At 56.4% G+C, this 19,037-nt stretch overlaps 1 protein-coding gene across 4 annotated transcripts in view; it reads left to right on the top strand.

Annotated features, from left to right (window-relative positions):
- Positions 1–15,752, top strand: part of BCAS4 (breast carcinoma amplified sequence 4) — a 56,595-nt gene extending 40,843 nt beyond the window's left edge. For 2 of the 4 annotated variants that reach the window (XM_070801887.1, XM_019972578.2), the window contains one exon: positions 15,202–15,752. In XM_070801887.1, the coding sequence (XP_070657988.1) occupies positions 15,202–15,324 (123 nt within the window). In that variant the 3' untranslated portion in view covers positions 15,325–15,752. Of the gene's footprint in view, positions 1–14,376; positions 14,476–15,201 lie in introns of all 4 variants that reach the window. The other 2 variants (XM_070801886.1, XM_070801885.1) reach the window with 2 other exon arrangements.
- Positions 15,753–19,037: the final 3,285 nt, after the last annotated feature.

Genomic DNA, 19,037 nt, shown 5'->3' on the forward strand with positions numbered 1-19,037 from the left:
AATCTAGAAAGATAGTACTGACAGTCCTGTGTGTGGGACATCAAACAAGACACTGACAGAAAGAACAGACTTTTGGACACAGTGGGAGAAGGGGAGGGTGGCATGATCTGAGAGAAGACCACTGAAACGTGTGCATTGCCAGAGGTGAAGCCGGCTGTGGGAGTTTGATGTGTGATGCAGGAAGCCGGAGCTGGCGCTCTGTGCCAACGGAGAGAGATGGGGTGGGGAGGGAGGCGGGAGGGGTTTCCAAAGGGAGGAAACACGTGTACCCATGGCCAGTTCGTGTTGATGGCAAAACCATCACAATATTGTAAAGTAATTATCCTTCAATTAAAAAAAAAAAGTGCCGGTCAGAGGTCCTCTGTGACCCCTGCCTTCACTCCCAACCCCGTTCCCACTGGCGGCTTGAGCTACTTCAGAGGCAATGGGCAGGTGGTGGGAAGCCTTTACGGCTTGTCCTCGGGCCCCCCAAGAGGCCCCAGAAAGGGAGCTCAGCCTCCAACCCACCCCGGTGTGTTGTTCTTGAGAGCGTGTGGGTGGGGTGGGCTGGACAGCGTGGCCCAGCCTGCCGGCATTGTCCTGGCTGCTGTCTCTTCGTACCAGGGCTTCTGCTCCGGGAGACCTAGAGAGCTTCTGCCTGGAGGCCAGCCCGCCCATCCCCCTCTGTGCTGGGCTCTTCCTCCCCTTAAGTCTCCACTTCTGTTCCCCTGAAGGCCTTGGCTGCTCCAGGAGCCACCACGTGGGCAACCCCAGCCCTTTACCCCGTTCTTCCGCAGCCCCTGGGCCGGGCTTAACTCCTTTGATGCCAGATCTCCGCCAACCACCTCCTTTTTCATTCATTCGTTCAACAAGTACTTATCATCCCCCACCTATCTGAGCCAGAGGCTGTTTCATATCCTCGGAACCGGGGAGGACAGAGAGCGTTCCCGCCCCCCAACAGCCGATAGTCTAGTGCAGCATATGCAGTGCCTCCTGGGGGAGAAAGAGGTGAGGGAGGGGGTGATGTGGGTCTAGGGGCAGGAGGTGGTCAGAGAAGGCCTCCCTGAGGAGACATGGGGCACAACGAGGCCGCGGAGGAGGTGAGGGGGGAGTGTGCAGGCGTCTCAGGCAGGGGCGGGAGGCGAGGCCTGGTGGGCGGTGTGTCGGACCTGGAGGTGAAGGTAGGGGAGTGGATGGAGCAGGTCCTGGGATCGTCCAAGGACCGGGCCCTGGAGGGTTTCGAGATACGGAGGGAGATGCTGGAAGGGCAAGGGTGGAGATCAGGAGGCTGGAACTAACTGCTGGGGTGGTCCATAGGGAGACACTGGGGGCCTGGAGAGTGGAGGTGGGGAAACGTGTGTGGTTTAATTGAAGTTCTTCATTGACACAGTTAGAGATTCACATGCAGTTGTGAGAGTTTATAGAATAGAAAGCGCCCTTGTACACTTTGCCCAGTTTTGCCCAGATGGCAGCATTTTCCAGAACTGTGCTCCATCACATCTGAGATTTCGACCTTGATACAATCTGTTGCTGCTCTTGGATCTCCCTGGGTTTTTTGGGAGGCTACGTCGCATGACATGTGGGATTCTAGTTCCCTGCGTGGTTGCGTTCGTGCTCAGTCGCTTCAGTTGTATCTGACTCTTTGCGACCCCATGGACTGCAGCCTGCCAGGCTCCTCTGTCTATGAGACTCTCCAGGCAAGAATACTGGAGGGGGTCGCCATGCCCTCCTCCAGGGGATCTTCCCGACCCAGGGATGGAACCCTCGTCTCTTGTTTCCTGCGTTGGCAGGCGGGTTCTTTACCGCTAGCGCCACCTGGGAAGCCCCAAACCCGCCCCCCTGCCTTGGAGGGAGTCTTAACCACTGGAAGTCAGGGAAGTCCCTTGGGTTTCCCCAGGTTTACCTGTACTCACTCGTTTTAAGTTCTGTACAGTTGGATCTGTCCTGTACAGTCCTGTTGTGTGAGGTTCCTGTCTCCTCCACCACAGCGCAGGCTGAACGGTCCCAGCCCCGGAGGGGTTTCTCACGTCCTTCTGTGACCACCTTCACCTTCCCTCCCCCAGCCTTCTCCCCAGCTCCTGGCAGCCGCCACTCTGTCCTCCATGTCAAAAATTTGGCCATTTCAGAAGTGTTCTATGGATGGAGTCATACAGCGGGTCACCTTTGGGGACTGGTTTTTCTCACTCAGCATAATTTCCCGGAGATCCATCCAGGTGGCTGTGGGTCGGGGGTCCCTCTGGGTGCACTGGCAGGCGGAACCAGGGTTGGAGATGCAATGGTGGGGCTCAGGGCTGGAGGGGTCTAACAGGAGCCTGAGGGCTTAGCCTGGAGGCAGAGCGAGCACTTGCTGATTAAGCATCTGCCGTGCACCAGGCGCTCCTGGGCGCAGTGGATGCAGTCACGGAGGAGAGGAGAAGGAAGACGCCCCTGATGCGGGGCTGGAGGCCTGGGCTGGCTGTGGGGGGCAGGGGACAGCCCGGAATCTCTCTTCCTCTTTCTGGCTTTGCAGCCAGGGACAGGGCACCGCCCCTGGGTGGAAGGGGGAGCCCAGAGGTTTCTCCCGGGTCCTGAGTCAGATGAGAGAAGAGCCTGGTGCTGTCCCTCAGGCCAGATGGAGTCTGCTGCACCCAGACCGCCCTGTCTTCTGCACTGGCCTTTGTCCTTTCAGAATACTATTATTTCTTGGACAAAGGGATGGGGTTTAGGGTGGGGTGACTTGGGAGTTTCTTGTGTCCCTGCCGGGCACACCACCTAGGTTTGGGATTGGGGAGGCCCCGTATCCCAGGACCGACTCCCCAGCTCCCATCACGTCTGCTCTCTGGTCCTCGCCCGAGCCCCCCGCCCCCGACAGCCCCCCGTTTCCTGTCGGGGCTTCTCCGCGCTTCCCTCTCCTCCTCCCTCTCATTTTCTCACCAACCCCCCCATCTTCTCCCTCCTCCTTCCCATCTATTTCTTCTTTCTGAACTCTCCTGTTTCTCGTCTCTGCATCTTCTCTCTCTCTTGTTTTGGCTCTTTCATATTTTTCTCTCCTTTGTTTCTTGTTTCTGTCTCTACCTCCCTTTGTCCGAGTCTCCGTCTCTGGGCTGTGTGCTGTGCTTAGTCGCTCAGTCGTGTCCGACTCTTTTCAACCACATGGACTGTAGCCCGCCAGGCTCCTCTGTCTATGGGATTTTCCTGGCAAGAACACTGGAATGGGTTGCCATGCCCTCCTCCAGGGGATCTTCCCAACCCAGGGAACGATCCCAGGCCTCCCACATTGCAGGCGGATTCTTTACCGTCTGAACCACCAGGGAAGCCCCCATCTCTAATTATCTTCCTCTCCGTTTCCACCAAGCTCTTTCTCTCCCTCTTTTCCTTTCTCTTGCTCTCAAATGTTATGTCGCAGACTTTGGAAAACGTCCTTTTTCACTCTCAGGGGGCCCAATGGATAAAATGTCCTAATCCGACCAGGACAGTGTGCGAGCTGAGTTCTGTGAAAGCGCCTCATGAGACCCGTGTCTGCGCCTCTGGGGCCACGGGGACGGGATGGTGACAGTGACCATCAGAGGCTCCCAGGCCACCCACCTGCCTGGGGTCGGGGGGCGGGAGCCCAGTGCCGGCCTGGGGCGGCCCTGCAGCAGGTTCCTGCAGTCCTGGGCAAAGAGCAGGGGTGCAAGGCGGGCCCGTGGGCAGCTGCTCGGTGCCTGCCGGTCCTGGTGGCTGCCTCCGTTTTCGCCCTGACGGCTTGTTTAACGGAGAACAGCTGCCCACGTGCGGGATGCCAACAAAATGGTCACGTGTATGTGTGTTTGCTCTCTGCTTCCCAGAGCTAACTGGTGCTGTTTCCAACATCCTTTCATGGAGTCAACCACCTTCGAGGTCAGCCAATGAAGCCTCGAAGATTCTGTTGAAAATCGGCATCAGAGTGAAACAAGGATGGCTCTGATGAGACTGTGACCAGCTGCTGGGCCCTGGCCAGCTGTTGGTTTGGGTTCATGGACGTGGACGTGGAGAACCCCAGTGGGACAGGGAGGCCACTGGCCGTGGGCAGCTGGTTTGGTGCCCTGGCCTGGAAAAGCATCTTCTTTTACCTGATCTGTTCTGGGATAGCCCCAGCTGCAGCCAAATCCATCCACTGAGGTCCTCCCCAAACTCTACCGTTGCTGCCACAAGCCGCCCTTGGCCCCATGAGGTTTCCTCATCCAGGAGCTCTGGGCCCACGCTGGGCACGGAGCTGACCACGTGTGACTGTCCTAAGGATGGAGAACGCAGATCCCAGTTTGTAATCCGGCTCTGTCACCGCAGCCTGCTGCAGAATTGGCGGGGGCCATGCAAGATGAAAACCTGGGGCCCCTTTGTGAAGACTTCACTGAGAGGGGCTTCCCCTTGGCGGCTCAGTGGTAGAGTCCGCCTACCAATGCCAGAGACATGGGCTTGGCCCCTGGTCTGGGAGGAGGGGTCCACACGCCACAGAGCACCCAGGAGCCACAGCTGTGAGCCCAAGTGATGCAACGACGGAAGTCCACGTGCCCTGGAGCCCGAGCTCCCCAACAAGAGGAGCCACCGCAGTGAGAAGGCCGAGCACAGCACGGAGCACCCAGCACAGCCAGAAATAAGCGAGTAAAAGTTTTCTAAAATATTCAGCTTACTGAGAATTTCAAGACAGTGATAGCAGAGCATCAGATCAAGCCATTTGGCCGGGCCTGCCCATCACTTGCAAGTGTCGTGCTTTGCATGGAGCTTAAGCTTGCAGCATCTCAGTAAAATGGGGTGGACACCCAGGCCTAGCCCCTGTCCAGGACTGTCCTGAGCAGTGGCTGAGATAAAGGAAGGTCTGGCTGCCGGCTTCCTCGCCTCATCACTAGGACATTAGTGTGACTGTTTGATAGCTCTTCACCTGTGTTGTGCTCCTCACGTGTGTTTATTTTTAAATGACCATTTTATTTTGGGTAATTTCAGATGTGCAGAAAACCTTTTATAAAGACGGTACTCCTGAGAGCTTCCGGGCTCCCCTTGTTCCGTCTCCCCATCTCCCGTCACCTCACATGACAGGTGGGTTGACAACCACTGGGAGAGTTGTCAAAACCAAGACCTCCCACACTGGCCCAGTGTTATTCACGGAACTTTGAATTTTACCAGATTTTCCCTTCTCATCCGGTTTCTGTTCCAGGCTCCCCTCCAGAGCCATGCGTTGCTTTTACTGTGTGCTTTTATTTGTTTGGCTGTACAAACAACATGTGGGATCCTAGCTCCGTCACCACGGACTGAACGTGCGCCTTACGCAGTGAAAGCGCCAGGTCCTAACCCCTGGACTGCCGGGGATTCCCGAAAGCCTGTTTCCTCATCTGGGAAGGGCCTTTGTGATCTGCAGATTTAAGTCTCTGAAATGTAGCAGGTGCCCAGTTAACATATATACATGTAAGTGCACAGTAGTTAGACGGTTAGCCTCAGTGGCCATCTGATGAGAAGCAAAGCCCAGGTCAGACACCCGCCTCCTCCAGGAGATGGCCAGGGAGGGCGGAGGGGCCACGGCTGGAGGGGTCAGGGAGCCCCCAGAGACCCAGCTCTGGAGGGGCCGTGCTGTGACTCCATCTACCCGCTGTCCTGTCTTGCCTCCCAGACCCCGTGTGAGTTTGCAGTTGGTCGCCACTGTCTTGGCAGAACTTTCTGGGGCTCCTCCTCTGCTGGTTTCCATGTTAACACTTTTCCTCCAGCTAAAAGCGGGATCCACAGGGCTCTGGAAGTCGCCAGGGCCAGCGTGGCCTCTCACGAGCCTGCACCAGCTCGTCCCTGCTTCTGGGGTGCCCCTTGCACCGGAGCTGTCCCAGCTGGGGGCCCCCAGGCCTGTCCCCGTCACTGTGGCCACAGCAGCCTCTGCCACTGCCCTGCTGAACGGGCTGGCGGGGCTGGCGGAGCCGGGGACTGGGGGGCAGGGGTGCTGGTCCGTGCGGCCACCGTGGGGCCGGCCAGCCCACCCTGTGGGCAGGATTGGACACGCAGGGGCTGCTCGAGAGGGATGGGAGGGGCTCTGCTCACAGCTGTCAGAGTGTTCTGGAAGGCTGGGGGCCCTGCAGCATTCACAGGCGTGGCCGGCAGGGCAGGTGGGCGGGGCCTGAGGAGGCCTTGATGGGGCTGAGAAGGGAGGCTGGGCCCGGGGGTGAAGGGCCTGCGGGCTGGCGGAGGTAGAGGCCGCTGCCAGGAGCTCAGGAGAGCCCGTTTGGTGCTCTGCTCTGCCGTTTAGCAGCTGTGTGACCCTGGGCACATGCCCTTCCCTGCCTTTTCCCAGCCGGCGGTCTTCCCCACAGAACAGCCCCGGGGCCGCACCTGACTCCGGGTGCTGGCGTGCCCTGGGGGGCCCCCGGGTTGAGGGCGCAGCCACTGGTCCCAGCAGCGGCCCAGGCTGGCCGTTCCCCCTGCCCCCAGGGGACCAGGATGCAGGACTGGAAGCATCCATGGCCCCATGGTGATGTGAACCTGGAGCCACTGCTGGCCCGGATGCCCACGGGCTTGGCAAGTCCTGAGGGCGAGTGAGGCAGGCCCGTGGCAGACCAGATGGCACATGCCCCATCTAGGGGGTCCAAGTCGCCACAGCCCGCAGGAAACGGGCCCAGCGCGGCCAGGTGGCTGCATTGTTCAGGAGAAACAGGGGTGCGGTGTTTACTTGAACCATCCTGGTGCCTCCACGGTGGCAGGTAACGCATTTTACAGTTTGCACCAGCCCATCCTGTGAAGTGGCAGACTTTATTTTGGGGGGCTCCAAAATCACTGCAGATGGTGACTGCAGCCATGAAATTAAAAGACGCTTGCTTACTCCTTGGAAGAAAAGTTATGACCAACCTAGACAGCATATTCAAAAGCAGAGACATTACTTTGTCAACAAAGGTCCGTCTAGTCAAGGCTATGGTTTTTCCAGTGGTCATGTATGGATGTGAGAGTTGGACTGTGAAGAAAGCTGAGCACCGAGGAATTGATGCTTTTGAACTGTGGTGTTGGGGAAGACTCTTGAGAGTCCCTTGGACTGCAAGGAGATCCAACCAGTCCATCCTAAAGGAAATCAGTCCTGAATGTTCATTGGAAGGACTGATGCTGAAGCTGAAACTCCAGTACTTTGGCCACCTGATGATGTGAAGAGCTGACTCATTGGAAAAGACCCTAATGCTGGGAAAGATTGAGAGCAAGAGGAGAAGGGCATGACAGAGAATGAGATGGTTGGATGGTATCACCAACTCAATGGATATGAATTTAAGTAAACTCTGAGAGTTGATGATGGACTGGGAGGCCTGGCGTGCTGCGGTCCATGGGCTTGCAAAGAGTTGGACACAAGTGAGCGACTGAACTGAACTGAACTGATTCTGTCAAGTGTGTGGGCCGGATGCTACCCAAAGGCCATGATTTGCTGTTTCTGAATAGGCTAGAGGGGGGCACCTGAGGGTCCAAGGTTGGAAAGCAGATCCTGGAGGGATGTCTCAAGTCCTGGGCGAGAGCACAGTTCCCTGCCCCAGTCAGCCCCAGGGCCCCTGGGTCCTGGCTGTGCTAGGCCAGGGCGGGCCTGGGTTTGAATTCCGCTCTCTACCAGTTCCCGGTGGGGCGATCCTGGGCAGGTGTGTCTGTGAGCCTTTGTTTCCTCTTCTGGAAAATGAGAGTAGGAACACCCGTCTGTCTCAGCAGCTGGACGTGAACGGGCTGTGGGCCTGTAGGTTCCGCTGTGAGCTGGGCACTCAGGAAGAGCTCATTACTCATCACTGTGGTTGAGATGAGAAAGCCTGGGGGCTTGGTCTGTCCTGATGGACCAGGATGTTTCTGCTATCTGCCTGTTTCCCCCTGCCTCCACCCAGTACAATTTTGTATGATAGAATTAGAGACAAGTTGCTGTGATGATACAGAGTTCTCATGTACCCCTCACCCAGCTTCCCTTATCGTTAGCATCCTGCTTGACTGGGGTGCATTGTCACAGCTAAAGGACCCTCCTTGATACACTGCTATCTAACTAACCTCCCAAGTTTTATTCAGATTTCGCTAGCTTTCCCCAGTGCCCTTTTCTGTTCAGTATCATAGATAGTCGTGGGTCTCCTTAGCCACCTCTGGTTTATGACAGCTTCTCAGGCTCTGCTTGTTTTTGATGACCTTGACAGTTTTGAGGATTATTGGTTAGGTATTTTGTACACCGTCCCTCAATTAGGGCTGATCTGATGTTTTTCTCGTGGTTAGGTTGGGGTTGTGGGTTTTGGGGGAGGAGACCACAGAGGTGAAGTGCCCTTCTCGTCACGTCAGATCCAGGGCCCCTGCTCTCAACGTGACGTAGCACGGATGATGTTGCCCTTGACCATCTGGCCGAGGCAGTGTTTGCCAGGTGTCTCTCCTGGGTGGTTGTTTCCACCCCGCTCTCTCCCCTGCTCTGTTCTGCCGAAGAAGCAAGTCACCACGTGCAGCCCCCACGCAAGGGGAGTGGAGCCTCTGCAGGGGGCAATGCATACCTCAGTTATTTGGAATTCCATTTTACCTTTTGGGACAATTTTGAGATCCAGAAGTCTTCAGTGTTTTGGTTCTCATTCCATTCATCATACGAATGACCTGGGTTGAGTCCCGGCTCCACCCATTTGTAGCTGCATGACCGTGGGCAGCTCGCTACTCGCTGGAGTGATGGTGAGCGGAATAGCATACATCCGTCAGGCTGCGCAACAGAGACCTGACTGACGTGGTTTAACCAAGTAGGGTTTGTGCTTCTCCTTGTGTGACAGGAAGTCCTGAATGGCCAGTTGGCTGTCATCCTCAAGCCTGTGGCTTTTGTCCTCACAGTGCCAAGGTGGCCGCACCACCTCTAGAATCACTGCTGTGCTCCAGGCAGGACCCCATGAAGTCAATGGCATTATCCTCATCTGACGAGAGGAAAGTGAGGCTCTAAAGGATGGGAAAGCTCAGCCTTGAAGCAGTGCTGTGAGGGTTAGAGATGAGCATACTGAACAGGGTCACAGGAGGCGAGGTTGTTGCTTACCCAGTAGGTTGGGCCTCTTCCAAGTCCCCTGCGCTGGAGGTGCCTGGTCACTTGGCGGGCGAGGGTGAGTCTGGCTTCCTGTGCTTGCATCCACGGTCAGCCTGACACCTCTGCCTCCCAGAGGTTGACCACACCTTGGAGCCTCAGAACCCGGCCCACGTGTGGGATGGAGGTGCGGTGTTTCTTTTGAAGTGGAGGATGCTTAGTGAGTTGGGACCGGATGGAGTTGCAGTGGCGTCTCAAGAGCAGCCGGCCAGGCATCACTCTGGCCTGGGGTGAGTGGGCCCCGCCCTGACCCTGCAGCCTCTGTCTGGAGGCCTCTTGCTTGGTGCCCACTTGCATGGGAGATACAGGGGTGGCTTTGTTATGCCTCTTCTACTTAGGAAGGCAGATTTAATTTAGGGGCAAACTAAAAATACCAAATCTGGCCTGCCCCCATCTTTTTTTTTTTTGGCTGCGCTGGATCTCAGTTGTGGCATGTGAATTTCTTGGCTTTAGGATGTGGGATCTAACTCCCTGACTAGGGACTGAACCTGGGGCCCCCAGCACTGGGCGCGTGGAGTCTTACCCACTGGACCACCAGGGGAGTCTGTGGGGCCTGCCTCCATCTTTGTAAATAAAGTTTTATTGGCACACAGCCACACCATTACTTTACCATCGCCCATGGCTACTTTGGTGCTGGAAGGGCAGAGCTGAGTAGCTGTGACCCAGACCATGGGGCTTGTGAACAGTTACTGTCTGGCTCTTTGCAAAACAAATGTGCTGAGCCTGGCCTGCAGAGAAAGCAGTCCAGGCTCGGGAATGTGTAGCTGGGGCTTCCAGGAGGGAGACAGAAGGGGGCCGGGACTCACGGGGGGCCGTGGGGGATTTCTGGGAGCGGGACTGGGCAGATGAAGCCCTGAGGCAGGTGGGCCCAGCTTCAGCAGATGGTGCTCTGACTTGGGGTGGTAGGGGGCTTCACAGGAGAGGCCCCGACCCCAGGCTGGCCTGAGGCTTTCCTTTGCCACATGCTGCAGTGACCGAGTGGGGGTTTGTCAGAAGAGGAACTTGTCAGGGGTGCAACCCGCCAAGGGGGGCCAGCCCCGAAGCATCCACCACCAGAAGCAGTGGGTTCTGGGAAGGCGACGCGGCCGCCAGGGGCCTGGGGCCGCCCGCAAGGGGCGCCTCAACCCAGCCACCGGGAGCTTCCAGATCATCTGATTTTCCAAGAGAAGCTAGCTGGCAGGCTGGTTTTTCTGAGAAATCTGATTTTTTTCAACATGTTTGAAATGAATTCCAGTTTTTAAAAATCATGTAGCCAACCAAGTGCGTGCGTGCGCGCGCGCACACACACACACACACACACACACACACACACACACTGGTGTGTGTCTGGTGTGTGGGCTGCGGGTTTGGGAACGCGGGGGTCCCGGGTGGAAGTGAGGAAGACGTGGGAGGCTGGGCAGACCCAGGAGGGCTTGCCAGGCCCAGCGCCCCGGCTCCAGAGGCCCTCCTCCAGCTGGGGGCTGGGGGGAGGGTGGCAGAGCCCTGGACCTGTGGTCTCAGGTTTCCTCCCATCCGGTTCCCCCCTGCTGGAACCTTCCCGCCCACAGGCTGGGGGCAGGGATGAAGCCTCCTTGCGAACCTGGCTGCCCCTGGAGAAGCATCTTAGCATCAGCTGCAGGCCAGGGATGGGCAGGGATGCTCTCAGAAGTCCCCTCCGAGATTCTCCAGGATTTGGGTTTGAGGCCGGAGCCTTGTGGGGCAGTGGGCAGGGCTGACCTGGAGCCGGAGAGGCCTGAGTGGACCCCAGCTCCGTGGTTCCCTGGCTCATGTGACCTCTGAGTTGGGGACTGCCCCTCCTGTTGCAGGTCGTCCTGAGAATCCAAGAAAGCATGGGCGTGAGAGCTGGGTTTCCTTGGCTGGGACTGGGGCCGGGCCTCCAGGGTGTGGTCCTGCTCAGCCGGACAGCATCGGGGGTGCCCGGCTGTTTGCAGCTTCGCGCACCAGCCTTCACCTGCCCTTTCCCTGCTGGTTTCCAGGCGCTTCCCTGCACTCCTGCAGATTTATTGTTTGCTTTAGGCAGGATGCTTCGTTGCAAGTGGCAACTGTTCAGGTCAACCTGGTTTAAGAAAAGAAGAGAATCCCGTGGTCTCAGGAACAGAAAAAGCCCCAAGGTAACACTAAGTGTTTGTTGGTCGCTCGGTTGTGTCCGACTCTTGGCGACCCCGTGGACTGTAGCCCGCCAGGCTCCTCTGTCCATGGGATTCTCCAGGTGAGAATACTGGAGTGGGTTGCCACGCCCTTCTCCAGGGGATCTTCCCGACCCAGGGATCGAACCCCGGTCTCCTGCATTGCAGGCGGATTCTTCACTGTCTCTGCCACCGGGGGAGCCCAACACTGCCGAGTTAACACTAACCTTGGGCAAAATGTGATTCAGGTGCTCCAGTGATCCTGTCAGGATTCTGTGCTGCTTCACCTCCCAGCTCTGCTCCCCTGCTCCCCTGTGTTGGCTTCTTTCTTGGGCCGAATCGACTGCCAGCATGGGGGCAGAAGTGACCTCCAGGCTCATGGCCCGTCCTCACAGGAACCTAGGAAGGGCTGACGGGGGCAGAAAACATGCCTCTCCCAGTAGCCAGAGCCCCAAGCCTGTTTCTCAACTGGACGATCCTGGGTCATCTGCTCACCCCTGGACCAGTCACGGCCCGGGTGGGTCGGGCCTCCTCTCACCCCTCCTTCAGCTGGGGGGCTGGGGAGGGCAGCGGGGATGGGGAGCTGACACCAGGGACCCCTCAAGACCATCAAGGCACTGATACCCATGCGGGACGTGGAGGCTGGACAGGCTGAGCTAGCATCCCGTGCCCACCCGTCCTCCAAGAGCAGCATCGAGGGCTGGAAGCGGCCACGTTCTGAGCCCCCGGCTCAGCTCGGGTCCCCCTGCCGCCGGGCTGACTGCAGGCCCAGAGCTCCGATGAGCTGTGAGTCACTTTCCCACAAATTTCCTACGTGCCCCAAGAACTTGTCAGGGGCTGGGCCCAGGGCCAGTGTGGAGGGGCGAACTGGCCTCCAGGGTGTCTCTCGCCATCTCCCAGGCTGGGGGCCCCCCATGGAAAAGGGGAGCAAGCTCGTCCGGGATGTCTCGTCCTCATGAGCCCCTGTGGGGTCCGGGTGAAGGGACTTCCTCTTGCGAGCGCACACGTGGCCATTCTCTAGTAACCCATGGTGTCAGCAGAAGGCTCACCTCTCCGGGCGCCCGCCCCCCTGAATGTAGGAAGGATGCTTCCGCTCCGTCACCAGCAAAGGTGCCGCCACTCTTTGCACCAGACCTTGCTGGAACCAAAGATACGATTTTATTTAAAGCTGCTCGCAGTCTCTCAGGACTCCTTCTCCTTGGTTCCTTCATCGTTATATGGATTTTCTCCTTCTTCCAGGAGCCTGTCTCCTTGAGAGAGGAGGCAGAAGCCCCATCCCTGTTGGGAGAACCATTTCAGAAGGAATATGGAGGGACTTCCCTGGGGGTCCACTGCCTAAGATTCCAAGCTCTCAGTGCAAGGGGGCTGGGGTTTGATCCCTGGTCAGGGAACTAGATCCCACATGCCGCAGCTAGATCTCGCATGCCGCAACTAAGACCAGCACATCCAGATACATACGATAAATAAATAAATATTCTTAAAAGTACGAAAAGAACGGGGTCAAGAGGCCCGGCATCCCCAGGACAGGGATACCAGCTCTGGCCTGGCCCCTTGCCCTGGGTCCCGAGATCAGGAGAGGAAGGTGCACTTTAGCCCCCATGCCATGTGTCAGGACAAGGGAGCTGGTCTTTTAACTGTCATTACTTGCCTGTTGCGTTTTCTAGACACCACAGTGGTCAGATCTCAGGAGAAAGAGGGTGAGGATTATCTAAAACGATGGCTTATCCACGGACGGCATCCTTGAGGCTGTGAGACAATCTTGGGGCTCCTTTCCCAGCTGTGTTTTGGTCGTGGTGCTATGGGAGGACTCGAGTCCAGTCGCAGGGGTGGGGGGCAGCCTAGGAAGATGCTGCCCAAGTACCTCCCCCACCCCGCCATGCAGGCTGAGCCCAGAGCAGCTGACCCGGCGTTTGCTGGTTAAATGTTCCCTTACGTGAGGCAGACCCTTGGCCAAGGTGACTTGCTTGCTGGTCCCAGCTTTCCAGACGTGGGTGGTGGTGACTCAGGGAGGTATGCAGTCCGTGGACCCCAGGTGAGTTCTACCTCATCTGAAATAAGGTAGATAAGGTATTCTTTGGTGGTTTCTTTCTGCAGCACAGACAAGCTCTGGTGGGGAGTGGGGAGTTCAGGGCTCAGACATTAGAGTCTGTTCTCTCTCACCCCAAATCCGGCCACTCTCACTTTGAAGGGACGCCTGCCTGTAACAGCTTCCGCTCTGGTCCCCTCTTTCCCCTCCAGTCTGGTTTCTGCTCTTTCTAAAACACATCTCGTTACACATACTCCCTGCCCCCACCCCCCCCTGTCTCTCTCCTGATCTCTTAGGATAAAGTTCTTGGTACCACCTCCAAGAGCCCACATCATCTGGCCCTGGTTTACAACTTCCTGTCCACACGCTGACCCAGCCTGACTCCAGATGGACCCACCTTGGTGCCTGCGGCCCAGAACACACCCCCAGCACTGTCCACACGGACACGGGGTGTCTGCAGCCTGGCCACCACCCTTCCCACCGCCCCCCACACAGCCCCTCCTAGGTCCTCAGCCCCTGGGAACCTCTGAGCCCTGCATTCCCCGTCACACCTTGGGGGTGTGTTCCCAGTGGCTCCCTTGTCTGAGGATAAGCAGGGAGCCCCTGATGACTGGGGCTGCGTCGTGTTTACAGTGGTGGCCTTGGCCGGGTGCAAGCACGCGTAAGGTAGGAGTTGAGGGGACAGGCGCTCGGAGTTGCAGGTCGGGGGCGTGTAGGGTAAGGCACCTTCCTGGGCTTTGTCTCCCTCGCCCCCCGCCACAGTGGGGAGGGCGGGCCTGGTGTTGCTGCAGGGACAAGCATGGGGCAGGTGAGGGTACACGCAGGGCAGTGTGGGGCCCATGGGGGGCTGAGTTTTGGTGGCACTGTTATTAACCGTGGACCGGAGCCCCACACCACTCGCTGGCACCTGTGACGGCCGCTGAAGGCTGGGGCAGAGCTGGGACCTGGGGGCCGGAGCTGGGGCCCAGGGGCGGGGCTGAGGCCCAGGGGGCGGGCCTGGGGGCGGAGCTATGGCCTGGGGCGGGGCTGGGGCTCGGGGGCGGAGCTAGGACCTGGGGGCGGAGGTAGGACCTGGGGGCGGAGGTGGCCTGTAGATCACACAGCAGAGGGAGCTGCGGGTGGGGGTGGGAGGACCAGAAGGTGGTCAGAGGGACCCCAGGTGGAGACGTGCAGAACTTCCTCCCTCTGCCCCCCGGACCCCCACATTAATGCCCGTATTTGTCTGCCAGGTACACCTGGGAGCCTTGCAGGACTTCCCTCCTCCGAGCAGGTCACGGGATCAGCCCCGGCTCTAACTGAGAATCACCTGAGAGCTTTGCAATACCCAGGTGCCCGGCCACACCCCAGACCGATGACCTCAGGCTCTGGGGGCGGGGCCTGGGCATAAGCCTCCAGGAGTCTGGCAGGGGGTCCCCTGTGCAGCCGCGTTTGAGAAGCACTGTTTGGGGCGGTCCTCTGTGAAACCGGTTTGACCCAGAGATGCCTATGTAACCTGTAGGGTTAGGAGAGCTTGGAGACCATTGCTTGATGGAAAATCTCCCCTCCCCAATCTCCCTGCCACAAAGACCCACACGAGACATAAGTAAGCCCTTCTTAAACCATGCATATGGCAAGGCCTTCAGGAGCACAGATGGGCGCTCACAGAACTATCGCCGACCCCAGATCCCCCAGCGGCGGCCTGAGGTGCGGTCTAGACTCCCGGTGCTGCGGGTCCTACATGCCGCTTCCTCGCACTCGGTGGCCTGAGGTGCAGCCGCGTTCTCAGCCATCCTCCCAGAACCCTCTTCCGCCTGTCCTCTCAAACACTACGGAGCTCTGGGCACACATACCAGCCCTGCCGGTCCCCATCAGGTGTCAGGTGGGCTAGCTTTGGCTGTCGCAGGCACTGTGACATTGATTCTTCATTCTTCACCATGATTCTTGATGAAGAATCATGGACTCTGCTCACCTGGACCACCCTCCCTGCGGGGTGAACTCCTGCTACTGGAGTTCTTGGGTCTCAGAACAGGTGGCTTCACGTGACTGACAGGGCACCTGGTTTTCTGTCTTTCCAGAAGCGATGGGCACCGGTGGCCCCGACGTTCGAGCTGCCCGTGTTGTACAGAACGGAGGACTATTTTCCCGTGGACGTGGGGGAGGTGATGCCCCGAGCCCCCAGCTGCCAAAGGCGTCTGTGAGCGCTTCCGTCCTGCCATCCGGGTGTTGGGAAGTGAAATCTGTGTGCAGAGCAGATGTGGTTTTCTTCTTTTCTTTTATTATTGTGGGTTCGTTTTCTGAGTTTTCCCCCTTGCTTCATGGGGGTGCATGGGGTTTGGAGAAGCGCTTGGGACCCAGGAGGTGGACAGTGCCTCGGTGATGAGCTGGGAAGGCCTCCTGCACCAGCTGTGGCCCGCCTGATGGTCTGGACGAGGTGGTCACCCCTGGGGATAGCTGGTCACCCCAGGTGGTGGGCTGTGGGACTTGGATATCTTTGCACAGGAATTATTGGGGTCTTGGGAGGTGTCACCAGGGTGCATGGCTTCAGGTCCATCTGATTTGGCTGGTTTGTCTGAACCCCAGTGCCCACTGGCCCTGTGAACCATCTCAATAAAGTGTCAAGAGGTCACCTGGTGTAAATGTTTCCTTGATGGGTGCTCCTGCTACCGAGTCAAGCCAGATCCTCAGAAGCTGCTTATTCTAAAGCTCCTCACCTGAGGGGAGTGCACAGCTTTGGCCTTCAGATGCCCAGCAGAATGCCGAGACCATTAGGATTTCCTGAGGTCTCCCAAGGGGTGTTTGCTTTAACTTCTTATGTAGATGGGTTTTGAGCTATCGTCCCGAAACGTTGGGTTCCTCACTTTGGTGATGGATATTTCTAGTTTCTGGAATCTTTCCCAGAGCTAAGAACACACACACACACCCTGTACTACAGACCTGCATTCAGATTTCAACACACATACCACACACGCACACACCCTGTTCTGCAGACCTGCATTCAAGTTTCAAGGAAATCTGACATCATGAATCAGGCAAGAGAGCAGTAGTAGCAAGGCAAAAAAAAAAAAGTTGAGCCTTGTCAATTTTAGGATACTTTTTAAAATAAGATATTACGTGAAGCCCTCGCTTCAAGTAGAGCCAGTGTTTCTGTATACAGATTATTTTGTAAACTTATTTTAAAACGTTGAGACCTTATTATCCATTACTGAAGTATAAATCCAGTGTTGAGGTCACTGAACCTTCGCACACTGAACACATCTGCCTGGCCCTCACCCCGTCTAGAAGCGCTCACTCCTTGTCCGAAGCCCCCTCCTGCTCCCTTCCAACCACCCAACCCTGACCCCCCCGCCCCAAGCTAACAGCATCCTGACATCTCACAGCGCACACGGGGCTGCTGTCTGGGCTTCTGTTCTGTCCCTGGAGGCAGACTGGCGTGTGCAGGCTCAGCGTGGCGGCTTTGTGCCCGCTCGCGCGGCTGCCGCCGAGTCTGTGGGCAGCGTCCCTGCGGCTGCTGACCGTTCGTTGTCATGGCTGCGTTATATTGAGCAGGACTGTTTTTAACGAAGAGAGAAGCTTAGACCCTTCCCGGTGCCCCGGTCTGCTGAGGGAGAGTGGAGAGTCGATGGCAAGTTCGTTTTTCAGACAAGCGGCAAGGGCACACGTTTCTGGAAAACCAGGCATATGTTGATGGCTGGAGACGCCCATGCTTCTTTCTCCTTCCAAAGCCTGGACCGAGGGCCCGGGAGAGGCAGGTGGGGGTCACGTGATCAAGCCACAGCCGCAAAGTGTCCTGAAGTAGAGACCCGCAGGCCCAGGGCTCAGAGCCCTCGCCTCCTGCAGCTCTGGGCCGGTGGCTCTGGGCTCGTGGCTTGCCCTCTCTGAGCCCAGCCTCCTCCCCAGTAAGAGGCAGAGAATAAGGGCGCCTGCCTCTGGGGCTGCAGTGAGGGAGCGATGACCTGTGTCGGGGCCTGGCTATGGGTGCTGGGCAGCAGGGGGCTGTGACGGTGACGGGGCTGGGCCGGGGAAGGGCCGACTGGCCTGTGTTTCTTGCTGGGCTCTTGGCATCCAAGGGCCCGGGCCTTGGGAATGGCCCTACCTTTCAGCGTAAGGAGGAGGCAATGGCGAGTGAGAGCTACGGAGTCCTACTCCACCTAGCCGACTCTGCTGTCCGGGGACTGTTTGTAGGGTCACCCCCACACCCCCAGGGCAGTGAGGAGGGGTGAGTTTCCTTGACAGCATCTATGGGGAGACGGTGACTCATGAGCTAGAATTGGTTTCCCAAGTTTCCTGGAGTTGCAGTACCAAACAATGAAATTTTAGGGACGCTTGGAGACATTGAGCGGGAGGGCGAGCCAGGGCACAGGGCCTGCTAGGAATCGCTGACTTCGGTCCTCTGAGCAGCTGAGGTGCTGGCCTGGGGTCAGGTACCCTGACGGGCGTCATCTTCAAAACAAGTGTCGGATGTCTCCTGGCAAGTCGACGAAAGCCCTGGTGGGTCAAACCCACCAAGGGTCAAACCCCTTGGAGGGTCAAACCCAAGCCCACGGCAAGGGTCACTTTGCAGCCAGGGAAAGGGCGATCTTCGTCTTTTTCCTTCTTTGGTGGCTGTTTTCGGACAGGGGTGCCGGAACCTAGGCCATTGTGAGTCTTCAGAAGAGCTAGGTCCTTTGATCATTCCCACGCTCGCCATGGAGGTGAACTTCACATCTGTCCAGAGCAAGAGGTTTCAGAACGGTGGCCCACAGGTTGGCAGAACCGTGTGGTTTGCCCTAAACTGTTTCAAAATTGTTTTCATGTTGAGACAACGCGGTTACCATCTGGAAAAAATAAAGTGAGTTCCATACCTCACTCTGTACACCAGGAACAGTTCCAAAATTCCAAATGGATTAAGGAGGAGTTCAATGTGTAAAGTGAATTTATAGAATAAGGAGGCAGAAACATTGGAGAATCATAAAAAATCCAGGAGCCATAGAAGAAAATTGTGATATTTAAAAAGTTTAAATTTTCTGCATGGCAAAAACAAGCAGAAAATCCAACCAAAAAATAAAAAATAAAAACAAAACAACAGAATTCTAACCAAATGCAAAAGCCAAATGACAAACTAGGAAAATATGCTTGCAGCTTGTACTACAAAGGGATGATCCCCCTAATATATAAACATCTCCTACAAATAAATAAGAGGAAAGAAACCCCCCAAAATAGCAAAGAATATGAATACCTGTTTCACAGAAAAGACTATGCAAAAGGCATTTTCAAAATATGAAAAGATGAACCTCAATCTGCGAGTATGAAAGAATATTGAATACTCAGTTTTCATTTATCACGCTGGCAAAAGTAAAATGTTTTTGATGACACTGTTAGTGAAATCTTGAAGAAAGGTGCATTCTTATACATTGGTGGTGGGACACGATTCTCATGGAGGTCCACGGGCAGTGCCTATCCAAGTTAGAAATGTATGTGCTCTTAGACAATGTACATACCCAGTTCCATCCCTAGAGATCTAGCCTCCCAATATACACACACAAGAGAAATGATAAATGCAAAAATTTATTCACGGCACATTGAAATAGCAAGAGATGGGACAGAATCTAAGTGTCCATCAACTAGGGATTGGCTCAGTTATAGTACCGCCACACATGCATGGGTGGGGGAATCCTGTGAAGATGTAAAAGTTGGATTAGGAGTTCTTTACGATTTGGTGTGGAGAATCCCCAAAACCAAAGTGGAAGAAGAAGGACACGATATGCTATCATCTGTGTAAGAAAGGAAAGCGCTAAAGTTCTCTGGGAGGATAAACAAATATTTGAAAATGGTGAACATTCTGCTTTCGGTGAGATGTGGGCTTTCCATTTTTATTTTATACTTTTTGATATTTCGATGTTTCCCTATTCAAAAAATTTGATTAAAATAAGTT

Source organism: Bos indicus, chromosome 13 (genome assembly GCF_029378745.1).
Source record: "Bos indicus isolate NIAB-ARS_2022 breed Sahiwal x Tharparkar chromosome 13, NIAB-ARS_B.indTharparkar_mat_pri_1.0, whole genome shotgun sequence".
In the NCBI taxonomy this organism is placed as follows: Eukaryota; Metazoa; Chordata; class Mammalia; order Artiodactyla; family Bovidae; genus Bos; species Bos indicus.